Source organism: Fistularia commersonii, chromosome 16 (genome assembly GCF_037954325.1).
Source record: "Fistularia commersonii isolate RoL2024-O1a breed Wild chromosome 16, RoL_Fcom_v1.0, whole genome shotgun sequence".
In the NCBI taxonomy this organism is placed as follows: Eukaryota; Metazoa; Chordata; class Actinopteri; order Syngnathiformes; family Fistulariidae; genus Fistularia; species Fistularia commersonii.
Genome location: NC_141299.1, coordinates 12,463,146 through 12,482,609, shown reverse-complemented (window position 1 = coordinate 12,482,609; position 19,464 = coordinate 12,463,146). Strand labels below are relative to the sequence as shown.

The following is a 19,464-nucleotide window of genomic DNA, read 5'->3' as shown; positions in this document are numbered from 1 at the left end:
TGCTTTCTAGGGTAAAGCGCTTTGAAACCGCGAGGTGTGAAAGCGCCCTACAGGACTGTCTCAGAAAATTAGAATATTGTGATAAAGTTCTTTATCTTCTGTAATGCAATTACAAAAACAAAAATGTCATGCATTCTGGATTCATTAAAAATCAAGTGAAATATTGCACACCTTTTATTATTTCAATATTGCAGATTATGGCTTACATCTTAAGAAAACTCAAAAATCCTGTCTCAAAATATTAGAATATCATGAAAAAGTAATTTTTGTTTTTTTTAAATTGCATTACAGAAGATAAAGAACTTAACCACAATATTCTAATTTTCTGAGACAGTCCTGTATATGTTGATACCAACATGGGATAATGGGATAGGAGCGTTTTTTGGGGATTTCAATGCAATACAACTAATTGTCATAGTGTTCCATTGTAGGTGCTGTAGCTATGGAAACCTCCCTGTGCATGATGATCAGTGGTTCCTGTAAGGCTTAATGTCAGAGTTGAGTACAGTATTTCTTAATGCGGCACAGTGGAGTAAACCCTCATTCAGGGTACCTCTGGTAATTCTTTTCTTTATTCAAAATATTTGGTTTTCAAAATGAGTTCAGGTTCACCACATTCTCACCATACAATGCGTCATTAGCGGCTCCGCAGTAAATAATTTGCCTCCTGTTTGTGAGTACACAGCGAATTTATAGCCGCTTGCTCACACGCCAGCTGGCACACATGGCGTCTCTCGCAAGCAAACAAATTCACAAGTTTGGGATTTTCTCAGACATGCGCCTACACACACTGCATTTCAGTGAGTGTGAGCAAAAACCCAGATGAAGTGTGTTGGAGTGTTGACCCCGTGACACCTCCGTGCGGTCGGGTTTTTTTGAAGCAACCTCCCACAGGGAATTGGCGAGGGGCTGAGAAAAGGTCTCAAATGACAGCTTTCCTAACAACGTTTCCACCGAAGATTTAACTTTTCTGATTATCCTGGTGTACTGTCTGTTGAAATGGACAATAAATCTAAGTTAATGTTGACTGTGTCACAATGTCCCAGTGGATAAATATAGATGAGCAATGCCAACATCTTCACAGCTTCATTTGCACGCTCACATGTTCGGGTTGGTTTTCAAGTTTTTTTTTAACTTGAATTTAGACGCAAACTAATAAATTTTATCTTAATTACAATTTAGCTGAATCTACTGCACACATAGTCTGGAGTATTTTTGGTTCCCATGATTCATTCACTTGACAATGACACGAGGCACGTGGCCTCTGTCCAAGTGGCGATGAGAAGTCGTCGGAGGATTTAATTAAGATGTTCCATTGACTCTGTAATAACAGAAAACAAGCCAAATGATCTCGGCTGCTATGGCTTTGACCCCCTCCAAAAAAAAATCAATATAAATGTATAAAAAAATAAGCTGCATAGTCATAGACATGCATAGTCATAGGTCACATTGATCAGAATCACAATAAGAAAACATTGCATTTATACTTTCCCTTCCCTTACTTGTCATGTAACTTGTTTGTTCACAGAATATTTTGATAAAATCAAATCCACCTTTTGCCTCATCCGCCCCCTAGTTTTGACCTCTACATGTCTGTATTTCTTGCCTTCGCCTTGTTTGTTTTGCCTTCGGGGCAGATTTTTAGCCCAAGCGCTGAGATTCTCTCCCCCATACCAACCATAAACATCCTAACCATGACGCTTTGAATCCCTGCGGGACCCCCCCTCCTGGATCCAGTTGCATCCTCCAGTGGGGGTCTTTGCAGGGGAACCCGACTATGTCTTTCCCAGGGAGGTTTTAAAATAATGAAGGAAGGACACTTAAAGCTAAACTCTGCTATCTGCCCATGCTTTTCTTCAACCTCATAGATGAGATTCAGTTCATGTAACATCTTATTTACTGCCTATCTTGTTATTTTGATAGTTCACCGCTAGTTCATGGTGACTTCTGCTCCATCTGTATGTCATTTTGTCCCTCAAGCTATTTCAGACATCATAAGGCCTCACTCTGCTTGAATGCTACCTGCAGGCTTAGAGGGTAGCCACATTCTTTTCACCTCTGGGTAATCCTTAAATCACACTTGACCATTTTCGCTTATTTTTCAGGCCATTTGTTAACTGTTTCCACGCAGTTGTCTAAATTATGCCCGGGGAGGTTTTCCTTTCCAGAGCTTTGGGGGGTGAGATGGGGGAGCCGCATGATTGATGGCCTGATTTTAGACTTATTGTCTGATAAAATGTTCTAAAAGTGATGGATCTATAACACTGTCCGAGATTTCTGTCTTATATATACAGTTGTTTTTTGTTTCCATACTTTCCTCTGTTCTGTGTTGGACTAACATTTGAAATTCATTCTTTTCACACTCATCTCAGATAAAGAGATTCTTGGGTTGATATCTGCGTCATGGCAGCTGACTCAATCCTCAGCATAAAGATTAACATTTTTCACTGACATGGGAAGTTCCTTTTGAATGCAAAAGTTTGGTTCCAGTTAATCCAATTGAAATTAGAGGGATTAGCAACATTGCATTGATCACTTTACACATTCTCAGTTGAATTCAGCTTTTGGAATTGTTTTTTAAATGCCATTTGCCCTTAAGAGGATTTTTATGCAATAAAACTCGAAAGATTTCAACATGATGAAATATATTTAACCTTTCTCTTGGGTCCGTGGGGCCCAGACACAGTGGGAACTGAGTATGAATGCTGGCATTGTCTGCAGGGTCACACATTTACTGCTTAACACCCCTACACACACATACGATTCTCCTTTGTGCTTCTTCTGATGGCGGTTGTTTTGTGTCGTTTGAGCATTTGTCTGCTTTAGATTTAACAATCAAATAGCAAATCGTGCTGTCCTTGTCTCATTTTTCCAGACCAAAGGCTTCACGGGGGATGACGGAAAAGCTTAGTGTCCTTGCTTAAGTGAAAGGTGACCTTTGAACTCTATCTCGTAACAGATCGCCTGTAAATGCTTCCTTTGAATGTAAAGTTCCGCTCAGACAGGAAACCCCCTCATCTCTGGCACTTTATGGGAAAAAGGACTGAAGGGTCGCCAACATATTTTAAGTATTCGGTCTCCCAATGATGACAACTTTTTTGTATTTTGGGGATTTGGGGAAATTATTTGCTGCCTCTGGCTGGATGTGGTGTAAATCGTATACACATTTTTGCAAAGATGTCAGACTGTTCCTTCAAGGCATTACAACACAGGAGACGTTGCTACTGAACACCTGGCTAGAAATAGTTTATGGTTTTGCATGTGAGGTTCCAGTTAGGCTGTGTATACACCTTTGGTAAACACATCCACCCCAAGGAAAAGTGAATGAGACAAAACACAACTGTTAGGGACATTTTAGAGTAGTCAGGTTTTCCACCCGAGAAAACAGCACCTTTATATTAATGGAAACCGTATGGTGAGATCAGTGGATGGTAACATAAAAATAAGATCTCGGCCGACCGGTCTTTTTTTTTTTTTTTTCTTTTTTTGAAGGTTTTGAGAGAAAAGAGCTTGTGTCTGTGCTTGGGCATGAAAGAACGTGAAAGGGGTTTTGAGAGGAGGAGGAGGAAGACATTATAGGTCATTTTCCACCCTGTCTGCGCTACTTTAAACATACACACCTTGTGTTTTTGAGGTTTCCAAACAAAGCCAGCCTTGTGGGTCCTGAACCTCCCCAGGAAGCGAGATCAGACATGGTTAAGAGTGTGATGGTTGACCAGGGATATAGTAGCTGCTGTGGTATTGGTTGACCTCAGGATCACATAGAGAGTAAAGTATTGTGTCTCTCAGTGTAAAAACTCTGTCAAAGCTTTTACTGGGCTGTCATTGGAGATGGAAAGGAAGCGGTCATTTCCTTTGACAGCCGAATGATGTCAGCTACAGGGCAGACATGGCTGCAGATGTACAAACAACCACTTCAATTCAAGTTGCCTGATCCAGATTACCTCATAATGGATATGAACTTTGTTTTGTTAACTAATATTCTGGATCATGAATGTCTGTTCCACATACCCAGTTCCCAGTGAGTTAAGGCCACCGTGATCACGCAAGTTTGCTCATATTCCGTTTGAAGGCAACGACTCCTGTGCTCTACCTGGGCAAGCGACTCTTGGCATTTCCTCCTGTGTAAAGTGGCATTATTACCCTACCCGGCTTTTCTTTATATAGTTCAGTCTCGACACTTGGCGGAGATTAATAGAGGAAAAAAAATTAAAAAGAAGGCGGCCAGAGAGGGAAGGACCGATCCCGTCTCATCACGTCTCCCATGTCTTTGCTAGTTAATGAAAGAAGCTTCTTAGCAGCAATTGCAGCAAGGCTTTTTCTTGCATTCCTTTGACATGACCTTATAGGAGGAACACACTCTGGTCCAGGGTGGAGCCGGGACACGCAGAAAGAGGCCACTGTGCAGAGCTGTCAGCGGGAATGGACAGCTGAGATGAAAAGCGGTTGTATGATGGAAGGAACTAGGAAGAGAGAGAGAGAGAGAGAGGACTTCAGGGTAGACAGGGCACCTTTCACCTATGACATCACCGAAAGGAAAATCTGCTGTCACGCAGGCACCCCAGACACTTTTTTTTCTGTTTTTTTTCTGACAAACAGGGTTTTAGCACCAGATCACATGTAAAATGTCTTCTTTGATTTAGAGGCGGCGCAAAAACAACCCCCCGTCTGGTTCATTTAACTAGTTGGAAGAAGTCATGAAGTACAGCGTCACAATTTCACCTTACAGTGATGATATTATGGGTGCACTGAAGCAGTTCCTTGTCCATTTAACCATGATGGAAAGATTCATTTTTAGAGCCTGAAATGTTTTCTTGTTCAATTAGCATCACACATACATCACCCATTTGCTCCTGTGTGTTTAGGTGTTTGTATGTGGATATGTATTTTAAGTATTTGTTTGGCTTTGGGTGTGAGCAGTCTGATTAGAAGAGGCCGTGATATTATAGGATTCTGTGGTGTAAACATTCAGAAACAGACATGAGCTGTTTCCTATACTCTTAGAAACTTTGAGTTTTTCTTAAATTATCATTACTGTATCCATGTGCTGTTTACCCTCCTAGTGACAAACTTTTACAGTAAGGCTTCGTGATGACTGGAAATAATTTAACGTAGTGAGTGGGCATCTTTTCTCAACAAGCACATTGAATCCCAACAACTCTCGAAAAATATGACAAGACTAGAAAAACACTTTCCGACCATATGTTTATATTCCAGTGACAGCTGAGATTTAAGCTTTTTGATTAAATAGACCCCAGTGGTCAAAATCATGAAGACTCCATTATTAATGTATGAATGAGAAGGCTCGCTATGTTTTTCATGTCAGAATTTTATTACATCTTTTGATGGATATACTTCGTAGAGTTTTTCTTCCGACAATTCATTGCGCAATATCTTAATCCAAAGAAAACAGACCAAAAAATAAATAATGACAGCGATTTTATATCAGCAAGCTGACTTCTGTTCGCTCGCAGGTTTGTTGCCAGTTAGATTAAATATTATTTATGCAGGAACAGCCTTTTGGCTCATGAAGGAAGTAAAAGTCACCTTTCTTCTTGTCTTAACTGATGATGATCTTGCTGGTAATTTTTTTTGTGGGTGGAAAAAATGGCGGTTTGATCCGGGCAGACCTGTGATACAATCTTTGTGTCCTTCAAAGCAAGCACGTGGAGTCTCTCAACAAGATGAAGTTGGTTAACTAAAACTCCCCTGGTGTTGTGTCTGAGGAGGTAAAATGTTTGGTCTCCCAGCACATCTGTACGTATTACCTTCACTTCAGACACAAAGACCAATTTGATGATGCTTGCCCTCCCTTTTGACATTAAATATATTGTGAGGAATACATACATTTGAGTTTAGCAACTCTCAGCGTGTTTGTCAAAGTGAGCACTGTGTTTTGAGGGGAATCTTCTCATTTTAACACTTTCTAAATGGTACAGTTATTATCTTTGCTCCGAACTCCGATGGACGGAGAGATTAGAGACCAGCTGTGCCGTAGCGACGCCTTTCTCTTTGCGTTATGTAAGAAGTTCAAGGTCAGCTTGTTTTTAAAGGGGCGTTTACACACAAGTTGTTTGCGCTAAAAAGAATCTTACTTTGTCACGCAGGTAAGGTTTCCATTGTTCAGGGCGATTTAAGGTTAGGCCTTGTTTTTTAATCCGTCTGTTTCCTTTCCAATGCTTAGGATTAGCTGAAATGTTTCATGTGTTTTCAGAGTAGAGGTCACCAGAGGGTGATGTACTTTGGTTAGCCCAGACTTGAGCTTCATTATCCAGCTGTTAATGGCTCACAGTGTGCAAACACTTCCGTGTGTGTTGGTGTGTCTGTACGTCTACTGTATAACAAAAACTGTATTAATGTGATGGTTCCTCCGCAAAACATTCCTGAAGAGCTGTATCATGGGGACCTTCGAAAGCACACGCATTTTCCCTTTCACTGACCTCAAAACTATTACCGGCCACTTAAGGACACTATTACTTTGCTCCCAGATGTTTCTGCAATAATACATTCAGTGACAAGGGGTGTTGGGCCATACCATAGTGCCAGTAATGAGTTAATGGACCTTTTTTGGGACAAGTTCAGCCAAGAAAAGCAGGCAAGATGATAATTTGCAGACGGTAGAAACGGAGCACAAAGGTCAACTGGGTTCAAAGTGACGTTCTGGATGATGTGGGTGTATTATATTAAGTGCCAATGTGAATAGATATGATGCATTTACAATATGTTAGACATAGACATAATTTCCAAGAACTAAGCCCTTCATGGTATTCATTTATTGCTTGTGTCATTTCCTCCAGGTTTACTCTTCTGTAAACTCGATTCAAGTGAGACAATTAAAAATTCCCAACTTTGTCCCATTTAATGCTGACCCGGGTAGGTTCTCATCGAAACCCTTGTCCATCAGGAAAATGTAGAAATCTATCCAGTACACATGTCATCACTGACTTGATAGTAGGATTAAATGTGCATTTGTTTATTTCATAGAGAACCTGCCAGATTTGTCATGGAATATGGGATTAAAATGCAAAAAAGATATCTCAATTAGGGCTTTGCTCCGATCAGAAACCGTTTCATGTTACATGTCATCTCTACAAGTCCTGAGGCTGAGGAAAAAGCTGTCTGTCAGAGAAAGTAATTTAACCAAGTTGCAGAATAGCGGCTCAGTAGTTTGTTCCGTACTGATGTTGCAATCATGTGCGTGCAAATAGGAGGATGAACATGGGGAATGACGTGAGGAGTGGGTTTGAAGCCCGATGGGTGAGCATTACAGTCTAGAGTGTGTTTGAAGCTGCTTCAGAGGGCTTGAAAGTCTGTCGAAGTCTGGTTCTTTGGATTTATGGCCGCTGCTATTAACCTGAACGCTGACCTTTGTCTACTAAATAAGTAGTTCCTAACCTCTGGGGAATCAGAGACAGACTTGACTGCGCTTCTCAAAAAAAACCCTCAGCTCAACAGCGAAAGCTGGACTTGGATCATCTTTTTTTGTCAAGATATAAATATATATTTTCTTTTTTTTCCACCCCGTCTTTCCTGTTACAGTCCATCCATACAACACTCTCTTGGTTTTATGGCATTAGTATATGCACCAGTCCAGGTCCATTTAAATACCTCTGATTTAAGAAGGAGCCCCAGAGGGGAAAGATGTGCAAATTTGAATTTGTCTTGGCACGACTCTGCGCCCACATCAAGAACGCGATCCTCTCACCGGCAAGGTGGTCGGACGGCTTTTACACTGGGTGCTCTTCAGTGAGGAGGGCAAACCGAGGACTCAGACTGACTGGACCTCTTTCACCTCTACAGGTGCTGCTTTCGGATTAATGTGAGGGAAAGATGGACTTGCGAGGCTGAAGATGTTCACTCCTGAATGTGTTTAAAGACTTGTTTGCTTTTAATGGCAGCTGTCGGTGGTTGAAATGGAATTTTTGAAATTTCAACTCTCCTAATGATGCGATTCAGATTCAATATTTAGTTCTTCTTTATTATTTAAGTCAAATATTTTTGCAGCGAAATCCTGTGAGTGCCAAAGATTATATTAACACAGCAGTTCAGTTTGTGTAACTTAATTCTATTCTCATTATTTCTAAAAGGAGCAAAAAATAAATGAAAAAAAAAAATAAAAAAACTTACAAGGATGGTCAAATCGTGGTCAAATCCTCCCTGGAAGTACACAGCTTTCCTGTAAAACAGCAAATAAAACGGCGAAATAACCTGAGGGAAGGGCCGCTCGACGTGATGTGGGAAATCTGTTCCATCATCGGATCCTGGAATCGATTTCTTAACCATCAAAGATAGACTCGTACTACAGCAGATGTCAACTTGTACTTATAGTCCAATATTGATCTTTCCCATCTGCACTCCCCTGAAAATCTAATGTTTTATTAGGCTTTCACAGAAAATGTTTTTTTTTTCTTTCTATTCATTTCACCGTCTATGTCATTTTTATGTTTCCATGCCTCGCTGTTCTAGCCGTCTTTTTTTTTTTTCCACTACAGTGTAAAGGGAAATGGCTGTCTCACTGCTTTGTCATGTGGAGGAGGAATATTTAACATTTCAAAGTTGTAACTGTGATATACGAGCATGTGTTTTCAATTTCAAACCGAAACGTGTTTTTGTCATTTTTGATACAGTACTTGGACTAACCCAAGTCCTACACATTGTTTATTATCCAATCAAAGTGTTATAGAATAGCAAAAACACAGGGCGCGATCTCATCGCCTCTTATGTCTGCGGATGATCCCCTGTGTTAAAAAGGAAAAAAAAACACTATTATCAGAAAAATGCTGGCAAATACCATTTGGGACTCATTTTGGGAGTGGGAATTTCAGCCTTTTTTTTTTTTTTTTTTAACTTCCAAATCTCACCCTCGGTTGAGGCACGTTCTAAGTGCCCCGGTCCAACTGGGGTCTTTCGTCCCAAGCAAAAAAGGAATAGTTTCATTGTGTTGAGCTTTTTTTTTTCCCTGCCGGCCCCCTGGACGGCCCGTCATTCTGGCTAATCAGCCTTGATGCCACGGTTGCAAAGTGACATCACAACCTCTGAAAATGTCCCCCACACAAAGCTCCCTACTGTCCAAGTACCCCACTACCGCATTGCAATATTCCAGGCGTTTCCCAACGGAGGCAATTAGTCAAACACCCTTTAACCTCAGAATTGACTTATTCTGACATTTTCTTTCACATGTGCTTTAGTTTTGCAAACCATGTGTGAAAGTTGCTCTTGTCTCTCGATTTCCTGCTTACAAAAGTCCTTTTACCCGTAAGTTCTCGGGTCAGATGGGTTCTGTAAACTAAGTTGACAGCCTTGGTTATGGCGCCGATTTCCAGCACCAAATGGAATTGTCTCTCGTCCCAAGACTTTTGCTTTATGAACAGCAATAAATGGTCGCTAATATTAAGTGTACATACACTGCATGTCGAGCAATTTTCTCGAACGCGTGACTATGAAGAGCAAAAAAATACAATGAGTCACCCATGGTTGAGGGTTTGTCAGCTCTGTGGATGTCCTGCCTTGGGGCCAGTAGATGGCCACAGCTGTGTTTTTGCTGGGTTTGTGTACTGGAGTCTTTACCCTTCCCCCCCAGTTGACCCTCCGGTCTGAGCAAGTCATCCCGAGAAGCTGAGGGAATCTGGCGTTATTGAAAGAGGAGGAGGAGGAGGAGGAGGAGGAAGGAAAGGCAGATGATTGACGAGCAGCGGCCACCCCCTTCTCCGACGGCTATGTGGTCTTTTGTGTTTAGTGTCTTTGGCATCTGCTTAGAATTTATCAATGGCTGATTTTCATTTCCAGTCAGCAAAGCTTACAACGTTGTTCTCCTGTAGGGGCAACAGGTTTGCAGCAACAAAAGATGCCTTGTTACTGACTCAAGGCTGCATCATCATTCCAGATAAAAATTAAACGTCAGTATTCCAGGCTGTGCTGTGCACTCAAGTATTGCAGTGGTGTTTTCGTTGTACTCGGCTTTCTCTTAATGGACAAAGATTCCTACACTTCACTTCAACCTTTCTGAGCAATCGCCATCATTTTCCCTTCCAGTCCGACATTTGTGTTGAGTCAGATGTTAAAAACTTCCTCGATTGTAAGTTCAGCGAAACATTTGAATTATTATTGGGTTGTTTACTTCTTTAATCCTACTTTGTTTTCATTTATTTACATTTATTTCCTTTTTTAAAGTTCTCCCACAGCCATATTTTACAGTCATATTCATGAAGCGAACATGATGTGATTTATCCATCGGTACAAAAACACCGTTTTGAATGTCCGAGAGAATAAACACATAAATTCCCTTTACAGTCGATTCAACTGTTCCAACTCTCTACCTCCCCTTGTGGTTTGTCCGCTGTGTCTCCCAGGAGCTCCGTCGAGCTTCTGGCCAGGAATGCATTCAACACCATCTCCTGTTTTTTTTTTTTTTTTCACCTTTCAGGGTAAACCAAGCATATCCAGCTAGGCTGGTCTCCCACATGAAAAAGTGTTAGTTGTGTCTGTCACGGGAATCGTTTTTTTAACAGATAGTGGTTATTTGTAAAGGATCAAGAATGTAATTTTTTTGGAGGGGGTCGGTGGTGGATTTTGGCTTGCATGTTCACTTTAGCACAGATTATATTTTCTATGATACTTTCCAAGTGTTTGTTGACCCCTAAGTTGTAGCTGACTGGCTTGTTTGTGACATGAAATAGTTTGTCTTTGATTAAACGTTGAAAACCTGACCCAGAGGTGAGACGCGATGTGACTACGTGATGTTTTGCGGCAACCGGGCCTGTTTGACCTTCCTAACAGCGCAACTCTGGGATCTGCTTTTGGTTTGCACCTGTCAGAAACACGAGGATCTGGACAAATAGAGTCACATGTCTCGGCGGTGCTGTGAACGCTGCAGCAGGAGGGGGAGCCAGTTCTGTCTCTTTCTTTCTTCTTAGCATCTGTATTTTATTCTCTCTCTCTCACCTATCCTGTCATGCTCCATATTAAATAATCATGTCCTCCTTACTTTTTACCAGAGATAAGAAAAGCTATTCTTATTTTTCTTAACTGTTAGTAACTAAAATTAAGGGGGGCATGGTGGAAAAAAAAATACAATTTAGTTTTCTTTAAAATATTTCAAGATAAAACAGTATTCATGTATAAAATCTTTGCGTCAAAATGAGATAGCTGTTATCATTAAGTGTGTTTCCAAAGTTCCCGATCCAGTCAGACAACCTGGTGACACTTGGAATGCACTAAATCATATTTATTACAATAAGTAAACAGACGTTTGCATCAGACAGCTAAATAGAGCATAATCACCGAGAATCTAAAACCATGTCCTTTTCCTATAGGCTATAACTCCTCACATTCCTTTGTGCTATCCCTGTTCCAAATTAAAAACCACAATCAATGACATATTTTTAATGAAAAATTACATATCTGGGTGAATGACAGGCTGTGTGTAATCTACATTATCAACGGGCTTTCATTTGTCAGCACGTTATTTTGGGTATGTGTGATTCTATCATTTCAACAGCTGCCAGTCAAGTATATGACAGCTGCTGGCCTTTATCCTTCAAATCTTCTTGCCTTGAATCTGGAAGCTGTTTAAACAGGAAGTGGGCTGCACTGTGTCAGAATAGTTCATAAACACACATCAGCATTTATTTTCATAACCATTTTTTCAGCAGATTTTCTCTGCGGCCGTGTTTTTTCGGTATTTGATCAATTTCAGGGAAAGGGGACAGGATTCTATCTGCAATCGTTTAATCTTAACATCCATCCAGTTTGCATGCAGACATCTCGTTTGATTTAGTTAAACAAGACACGAGAAATGGCAAGGATATGATGGGAACTGTCTTTTTCACAGTTTTATGTTATGACTTATTATTAGAAATTACTGTTGACGTGTAGGAACGCTTGATTGCATCAAATAAATCATTATTTTGGTCAGTAGAATCAAGTGACTCCTCAGTTTTACAAACCCCAAGCGCTTTTTTTCGGAAGAGCAAAACTTTTTTTTCCCCTTTCTTGCTGTCTTGAGGCCTTTCTCTCAATCATCACAGATCGACAGCTACTAGACATGCCACAGCGATTTGGAGAAGAACTCATGGCTTCTAGTGAAAAGGGGGAAAATGAGGAATAACAAGACCATCGCTGTGAAAAAGCATAGGAAACAGTAACCGTTTTTGCTCGGGTTTCCCAATTTCTCTCGTTCTTATTTTATGATTTATATATTTTTAAAGGTTGTGTCATGCCGATCATTTAGAAGTTGCAGAGATAGAGTGAACTGCTCATAATCACATTGGACTTCACCTTATGGCTGCCAGGTGTATGAAAAGTTCAGGAAGCGCACTGTAATAGAAGTGAGTGTAATATCTCTCTCCTCCTCTCAATGCTCTTTTGTTTTCTAGTTAAAGCAGCCAGACAAAGCAGCAGCTGCGGCTCACACGTACTTTCAGGCCAATCCCGAACATGTGGAAATGGGACAGAACCTGGAGCAGTACAAAGACCTACAGGGTGTCAACGAGGACTATTTCGTGGACCGAGAAGCCCGCCCTCACCAAGTAAGAGAGGAAATCTTTGTATATAAATACACATTTTGGTCCTTTCAGCTATGTCTTATTTCATATGGTTTCTATTGCGCTCCCGCCACCACATCCAACATGATTTCCTTTCTTCCTCCCTTGTTTTATTTCTGCCTGAGCACATTTCATTTAGCCATGATCCATTGCCTGTTCCCCGTGTTTTGTTAGCCCCTTCTAGAAAGCTTGGCCACTAATTTTAGTTTTGCTACTTGCTAAAAAAAAAAGGGGGGGGGGGGTACAGCTGCCACTGTATGAAGGACCCTTTGTTTTTATGGCCCTTGCAGTTTAATGACTGGAAACACTTTCAGCGTGAGTTGCAACAGAGTGTCGGGGATCATTGCCGTGCCGCTCAAAGACAATTCTTCACCTTCTAAGCCCCTCGCATTTCTCACGCGCAGTAAATCTCCACTTGTTACCCAACTACTAAACAACTACACACAAGATAAAACTTGACTCTCCAATAAAATAATCTGTAGTCTCGATATACCTATGCATGCTGATGTAAAGTTGGTTGACTCTGTTTTTGCTCTCATTGTCTCTCATCTCTCCTCAAAAAAAAAAGAGCACCTTCACATCAGCGGTGAAGTTATATGATAAAGGCGACTACGAGGGAGCCATCGCTCTTTTCGAGGAAGCTCTGGTGGAATATTATAAAGCTGATGTGGAGTGTCGGGCTCTATGCCAGGGGCAGCAGAGGTTTGAGGGTCATGATCACCTTCAGTACCGTTACAGTCTCCATGAAGTTATATCAGGTAAGGACTGGGATGTGGAAACATTTGTTAACTCCTGCTTGAGTCATTCATATATCATAGCTGATGCACGGGTTTGAAAAATGCAGCATAACAAGAAGAGGAAATCTGTCGGCCTTGACATTTGGAGGTGTTTTGCGTTTGTGACGGCAGCAGACTTTTTCAGTGGTCACTTACGTTCACACAAAAACGTTATGTGGTATTTTGCTCCGCTGCTATTAACACTCACTTACCATTTTACAGGCTCAACCTTAATTAAACTAGATGACCATTCTGGCAGCAGCAATTTTAGATTTGCAACATAGAATTCATAGCTAACACTTAAGACTTATTTAAAGATATGAATATTTCCATAAAAATATACAGTATTCACAATGTGCATGATGGGTTACATCATTTCAGCTGACAAATAAATACCTTGTTAGTAATTCACTCCAAATTAGTCACTGATGCCACAGGCTGCCCTCTCCCAGACCTGGACAATATGATGCCGGGATGCAGAAAAAGGCCAAGAACATGGCAACGCATCCCTCCCTCCCTGGCAACAGCCTGTTTGTGCCGCTCCCATCAGGAAAACGGTACAGGACAATCGATACCCACACATCTCGGCCGAAAAACAGCTTCTACTCACGAGCTGTAAAAGCAATCTGTCCCCCAACCGAGCGGAGCGCTCACACCTGAACCCCTACCTGTTCAGCCACACATTTACAAAACGCCCCCCTGCTGACAACCGCTCCATCCTCAAACTCCCACAGACAATTTCACATCCACCCGACAATCTCTGACCCAACACCTCCTTGCAGAGTCACTCAAATTCATTTCACCCTCATGCCATCCGCACTATGTATATGACTGCGCGCTATGTTTATTTGTCAACCTTTCACAAACGTATAAGGCCATAATGGGATCAATACCAAGACAGATTTGCATACACAGACCGGGCCCGGCCCATCTACACGCTCCAAGCAACCAGGAAAGACCCACCACCAGAACCGGCCCGTGTTACCGTCCACATGCGCCTAAGTTCATGTGATCCAGCAGGTTTCACTCCTTTCCTTAGCGTTATCTATTCACATTCCAATCCAGGTAATCTCATAAAGTTGCACCCCCATTAGCATAACAGCCCCCTTACACCTAGTTTCTGCAGATCAACTTTTCCATTTACGCAAGCCAACATAACCTTGAGCCGCCCAAAACCCTGGCAGTTATATTCGGAAACTCCTCGTAGGTCATTAGAGCTGAAGAAGCCTCTTGAATGAGGGGTGAAATGTCTTTAAGTGAAGAAACTCAAGTCCGGTTGCCAAAACAAGAAGATTTTAACAAACATGCACCATGGCCTGGATGACTGAGAACCCCCACATCTGTCTATTCACGGTGTTTTTATTTTTATCCTGTACATATTCCGAGCCTGGAGCTTTCATTGCAAAATTTCAGTGTGCCTGCACAATGACAATTAAAAAAATCTTGATTTTGATCCTTCCAGTGTATCCTGTAAAATTTAATCTAGGCCCTAATCTGGTAGCCAGAACTTCCAAACCAGTACTTGAAAAAACACTCAAAAAAATCAGGCCCCAAAATGACCATTAGAATGAAGTAATACCTCTCAAACCAATATATTACCAATTTTAATCTCCGCAGAGAGTGGATTTATACTTTATTATTCTCTTGCCTATTTTTTTCTTCAAAGTTTGTTCACTTTGACTCGTTTCTTGGAGACCATCTAGATTTGAATTTATAACAATGTGTCACATAATATCAGTCACAGATGTGGTATCAGGAGAACACAGCTTTAAACTGTAAAATGTCTCCTATTTTGACATTGTCTTAATCATGCTCGCTTATTACTTGGAGTCACGGGTGTTTATAAAGTACCTCAGCTTTGGGTCGAGGCAACCGTGAAGATGTTGAAATTCTGTAATTACACACCATAATGAATCAATTTATTTTAATTTGTAGGATAATGCTGCGCCAAATACAAAGTCTAGTTAAAATGCCAAAAAGATACAGTTGAATGACTTTTTACATAAGGATTTCGAGAATTTGGCATGCCCACATTCTATTTTGATATTCTTAATATTTTTAGTTGAGAGTGACATTGCTGCTGGCTGCAGAGGTTCTTTATTGGCAAGTGCGAATGAAATGATTTGTGTCCTCTGTCGTAAAAGCCACTTTGTGTTTAATTTGTAATAGCGGGAGGGGTTTCACATCCGTGTCTATTTCCATAATGCATTCAAGCAGCGGGACTTTTTGTATTTGAAACATTTCGTGACTCACTTTGTCACTTTCCGTGACCGCTAGACCAACATGTCTGGCTGCACTGCAGGCTAGTGATCGTGAGCCGGGCTTAGTTTTGCCTGGAGAGGCTTAGATAAGGCCAAACAACACTCTTCATGCTCACTAGCTTATCAAAACCTGCCTGGCAGTGGCTCGGCGTGAATGTTAGTTGGCACTGGGTCTGCAGGGGTTCCCAAAACTTTATGGCCTGAAGCATTCAGATGTTACACACGCACAGCATGTCCATCATAAGGAGAAGACGTGCACATTGTTTTTCATACAATAAGAATATTATTTCTGTCTCTCTCATAAGTAGCCTTAAAACTGTTTCAAACCGCATTTTTATTATTCTAAGATGCTTCACTACTTACTCGGTATTTATTTTAAGTAGATGCAAAGCTTTTGCTGGCTTTTCTCAATGAATAACAATATTTATTCGTCAGTCGCGTCTCGAAAATGCGAAATCGTTACGGATTCACATTCAAAACACTTTTGTTTTGCTAAACCTTTAGCCTGGCATCCTGATGGGTGAGTTATTATTATTAAACACGGTACGAGCTGCTGCTTTTTTTTTTTTTTCCCCGTTTGCTGTATTCCTCCACTCCGCCTAAGGAAAGTAGTTCCATTTGCACCCAACAAATAGAAGTGCATCGGGTCTGCATCTTTCTATAGAGTTGAATATCCTCATTTTTACTCTCATTTTGCTTATTTTATAAATAACTAGCACTCATTTTGTTTACATGAAGTCATCTGAACAAGTTATTTAACTTGCCTCCTGCAGACGGTCAAGAACATCCGATGTTAAAAGGTTGAGATTATTGTTGATTTAAAAAATACAACAAAAAAAAACCCACATACTCTAAGCTGTAATTGGTTGATGGTCCTACGTATAGTGTTTGAAGTCATTGTGATTTTGTGCTGTATATAAATACTGTGGCTTTGGCTGACACTCAACAGGTCCTTTTTTTCCAGGTTGTAGTAACCTGTGTGTATAAGACCAGCGCTTAAATGCTGACGAGTGTGTTTTGACTCGAAATAAGTGCACCCCAGCTTCACAAGCGCTAAAAATGACAAAAAAATTAGTCTTGTTTTACTTACAATCATAGGATTATTTTCCAGATTAGTTCTGTATAGGAGACTGAGGTTATGAGGTTACGTTTATTTGTGTTCAGTATGGATGCATACATTCCTAAGGGTAAAGTGATCCTTTATGAGGATTTGAGAACGAAACGATGGGTTGCAAAGATTTTTTTTTCCCTTTTGGAAAAGATCATGATTCATCCATCAGCAGGAAAGCTTCTTGTTGCAGTCCTACAACACTGTGGAAATTATTCAGACCCCTTGCTCCACAGAGACACTGAACAGACCAAAAGAGTGAGGAAATTAGTGCTGCAGCTGCTCAATAGTGATCTCAGAGCGCCTACACTCTCGCGACATGCACGTTCATAAGCATGTTATTTTCCTGTCTGCTGGCTTTTCCTCTCAGGACTCGGGGTAAGGAAATAATTCTTCGCTCCCTGTGAGATCCTTCCTCCCTGAAGGATCAATAAAAAAAAAGGCTTTATCGCCATTAACTACAAAGATATGAGAATACTATACTGCCAAGAGTGGAGGGTGATTATCTGCTTTCCACCAACAAATCCAATATAATTAGACCGGCTATGATTGGATTTAGTTAATCAGGCCACTCGTATCCATTCAGATAAAACTGAGCAGATTCTCCACCATAACTTTAAAACAACACAGAACAACCTGTGTTGTCATTTCTCACCAATTAACTTGTATCTGCTCTTCTATATGTTTTTTCTTACGAATCCGTAATCTTTATCCACACCATGCCGCTGGTGTCAAAGCAAATTACTGCGTTTGATCGGTGAAATGTTCTCCTTGGTGGTGCTGAATATTTGCTGCTGTTGGTCTCCTTTAGATAACCACTGGGCTGGTTTTAGTGATTAACGCTCCCGTATACTTTCTCAGCTGCTGTTAAAGCTTATCCTCACATCACCCAGATGATCTCAGCAGAGCAAATTGCTGTGTGCATGAGGTAAATATTGTGTTAGTGGCCATTTTGAAGTGGTGCGTTAAATTAGCAGCAGCCTGCAGCAAGTGTTGACTGAATCAACAGGCCCGGCATAAATGCTCAAATATGTTGCTGTAATACAAACCTGGAAGCTGATGGCTACAGATAGTTTGACTGGATTCCGATCTAATTTGGAGTTTTTGGGTCAACAATGTACCTACTATATGCATAAATATTATCTATCATGAAATACATTTTCAAATTTTTTTTTTTTTTTAACTGCCATTCTTGACATTGTTCTTAATGTTATTGGCATTGTTGTGTTATATATTGTTTATTTAAAGCACATTTAGTTCTAGACAGAAAATATAAGCATATGGATGAAAAAACAGCTACTTGAATGAGGTAATAATAAGTATAAGAATCAAATAAAATTCAAGTACCGGTTACAAAGTTACGAAAAATAAACACATGATCATTATTATTATCTGGAAAAAGTCCTTTGCAGTTTTACAATGTTAAGTAAATTCTTATATTTAACAACGTTATGTTCATTTTTTCATCAATACAGTGTGAGGCTTTGCAGGATAAGCCAATGTTTATTCCAAGGTTTGCTAATTACCACTTTTTGCAATCTTATTTCTTGCTAGTCATTTTAATGATGTCACACCACACACTATGATACAAAGTGATACTAGATGAATTTTATCTCTACAAAGCTTTTATTTGATACTAGATGAATTTTATCTCTACAAAGCTTTTATTTTTTTAATTGCTGTTGACCCAAAAATAGGTTAAAAAAATCTCACTTAATGTTTAGGATCGAGGTCATCGGGACTGCTGGTGAGATCCTGGACTGCATCATATTGAAAGGTTTTATTATTTACATTAAAGCAAAAAGGGTTGTTAGGTTAGGTTTGTAAAGCTGTAGCTTGTGTCGAAGCTAATAGATGCTGTGATACACAAGTAAGAAACTCTCCGCCTAAGAGCAGATGATGACCCCAAAAACTGACCCAAATGTGGTGTATTACAGATCACTTCACTCAGGTGCTGCACTGCGAACACGAGTGTGTGAGAGACCTCGCCACCCGGCCGGGCCGTCTGTCACCCATGGAGAACTACCTGCCTCTGCACTACGACTACCTCCAGTTTGCCTACTTCCAGGGTGAGCGAACAAAGGTCATCGTAACTTTGAATAAGTAGAAGTCACAGTTTCGATTTATACTTTGCCGTGACTGAATACAGTCTGCACTCACACACACAGTCACAATTTAATTATCATTTTTAATGCGGGTTTCAAATTCATAGCTATCAGTCTGGCTGTCGAAGAAGGAGCTTCTGCACGGCAACTTCGGCATCTGTTCTGAAAAAAAAAAAAAAAAGCATTTGCTTTATGGGTAGTTGGAGATGTTTCCGTCATTTATTTTATCAAAAGATTTCCAAAAAAGTTTTCCTGTAACATCTCACTGCGTTAATATCTCATGTTTCAACGGAGACACCTGCGGCTTGTAGACAGGTGCTGCTTATTTACAGTATGTAACATTTCTTTTTTCTATTAAAAATTAGTAGGTGCGGCCTATATAAAGGTGCACTCTATGGTTTGGAATTTGAGGTAATTAATGGTCAAAGAATTTAGACATTTTTATTCCTACAGCATTTTTGTAATCAAACAGAATTAAAAAACGATTCCTTTAAATGTTAATCGCGAACTAAGTTGGACAGGATATAAATCAGTACATAAAATCAGCAAAAATAAAAGCATAGAATTTGAAAAAACATATTGGGTAGAAATAAAAGAAAGGATTGCAGATACCAAAATGTGTTTTTCACAAACTTACAGACACTTTCGTGTGTGTTTGCGAGTATACATACC

At 40.4% G+C, this 19,464-nt stretch overlaps 1 protein-coding gene across 1 annotated transcript in view; it reads left to right on the top strand.

The window, feature by feature from the left end:
- p3h2 (prolyl 3-hydroxylase 2) overlaps positions 1 to 19,464 on the top strand; it is a 53,109-nt gene that overhangs the window by 23,663 nt on the left and 9,982 nt on the right. The window contains exons 2-4 of the mRNA XM_086161604.1: positions 12,375 to 12,527; positions 13,111 to 13,300; positions 18,625 to 18,756. Of these exons, the coding sequence (XP_086017730.1) occupies positions 12,375 to 12,527; positions 13,111 to 13,300; positions 18,625 to 18,756 (475 nt within the window). The remainder of the gene's footprint in view (positions 1 to 12,374; positions 12,528 to 13,110; positions 13,301 to 18,624; positions 18,757 to 19,464) is intronic.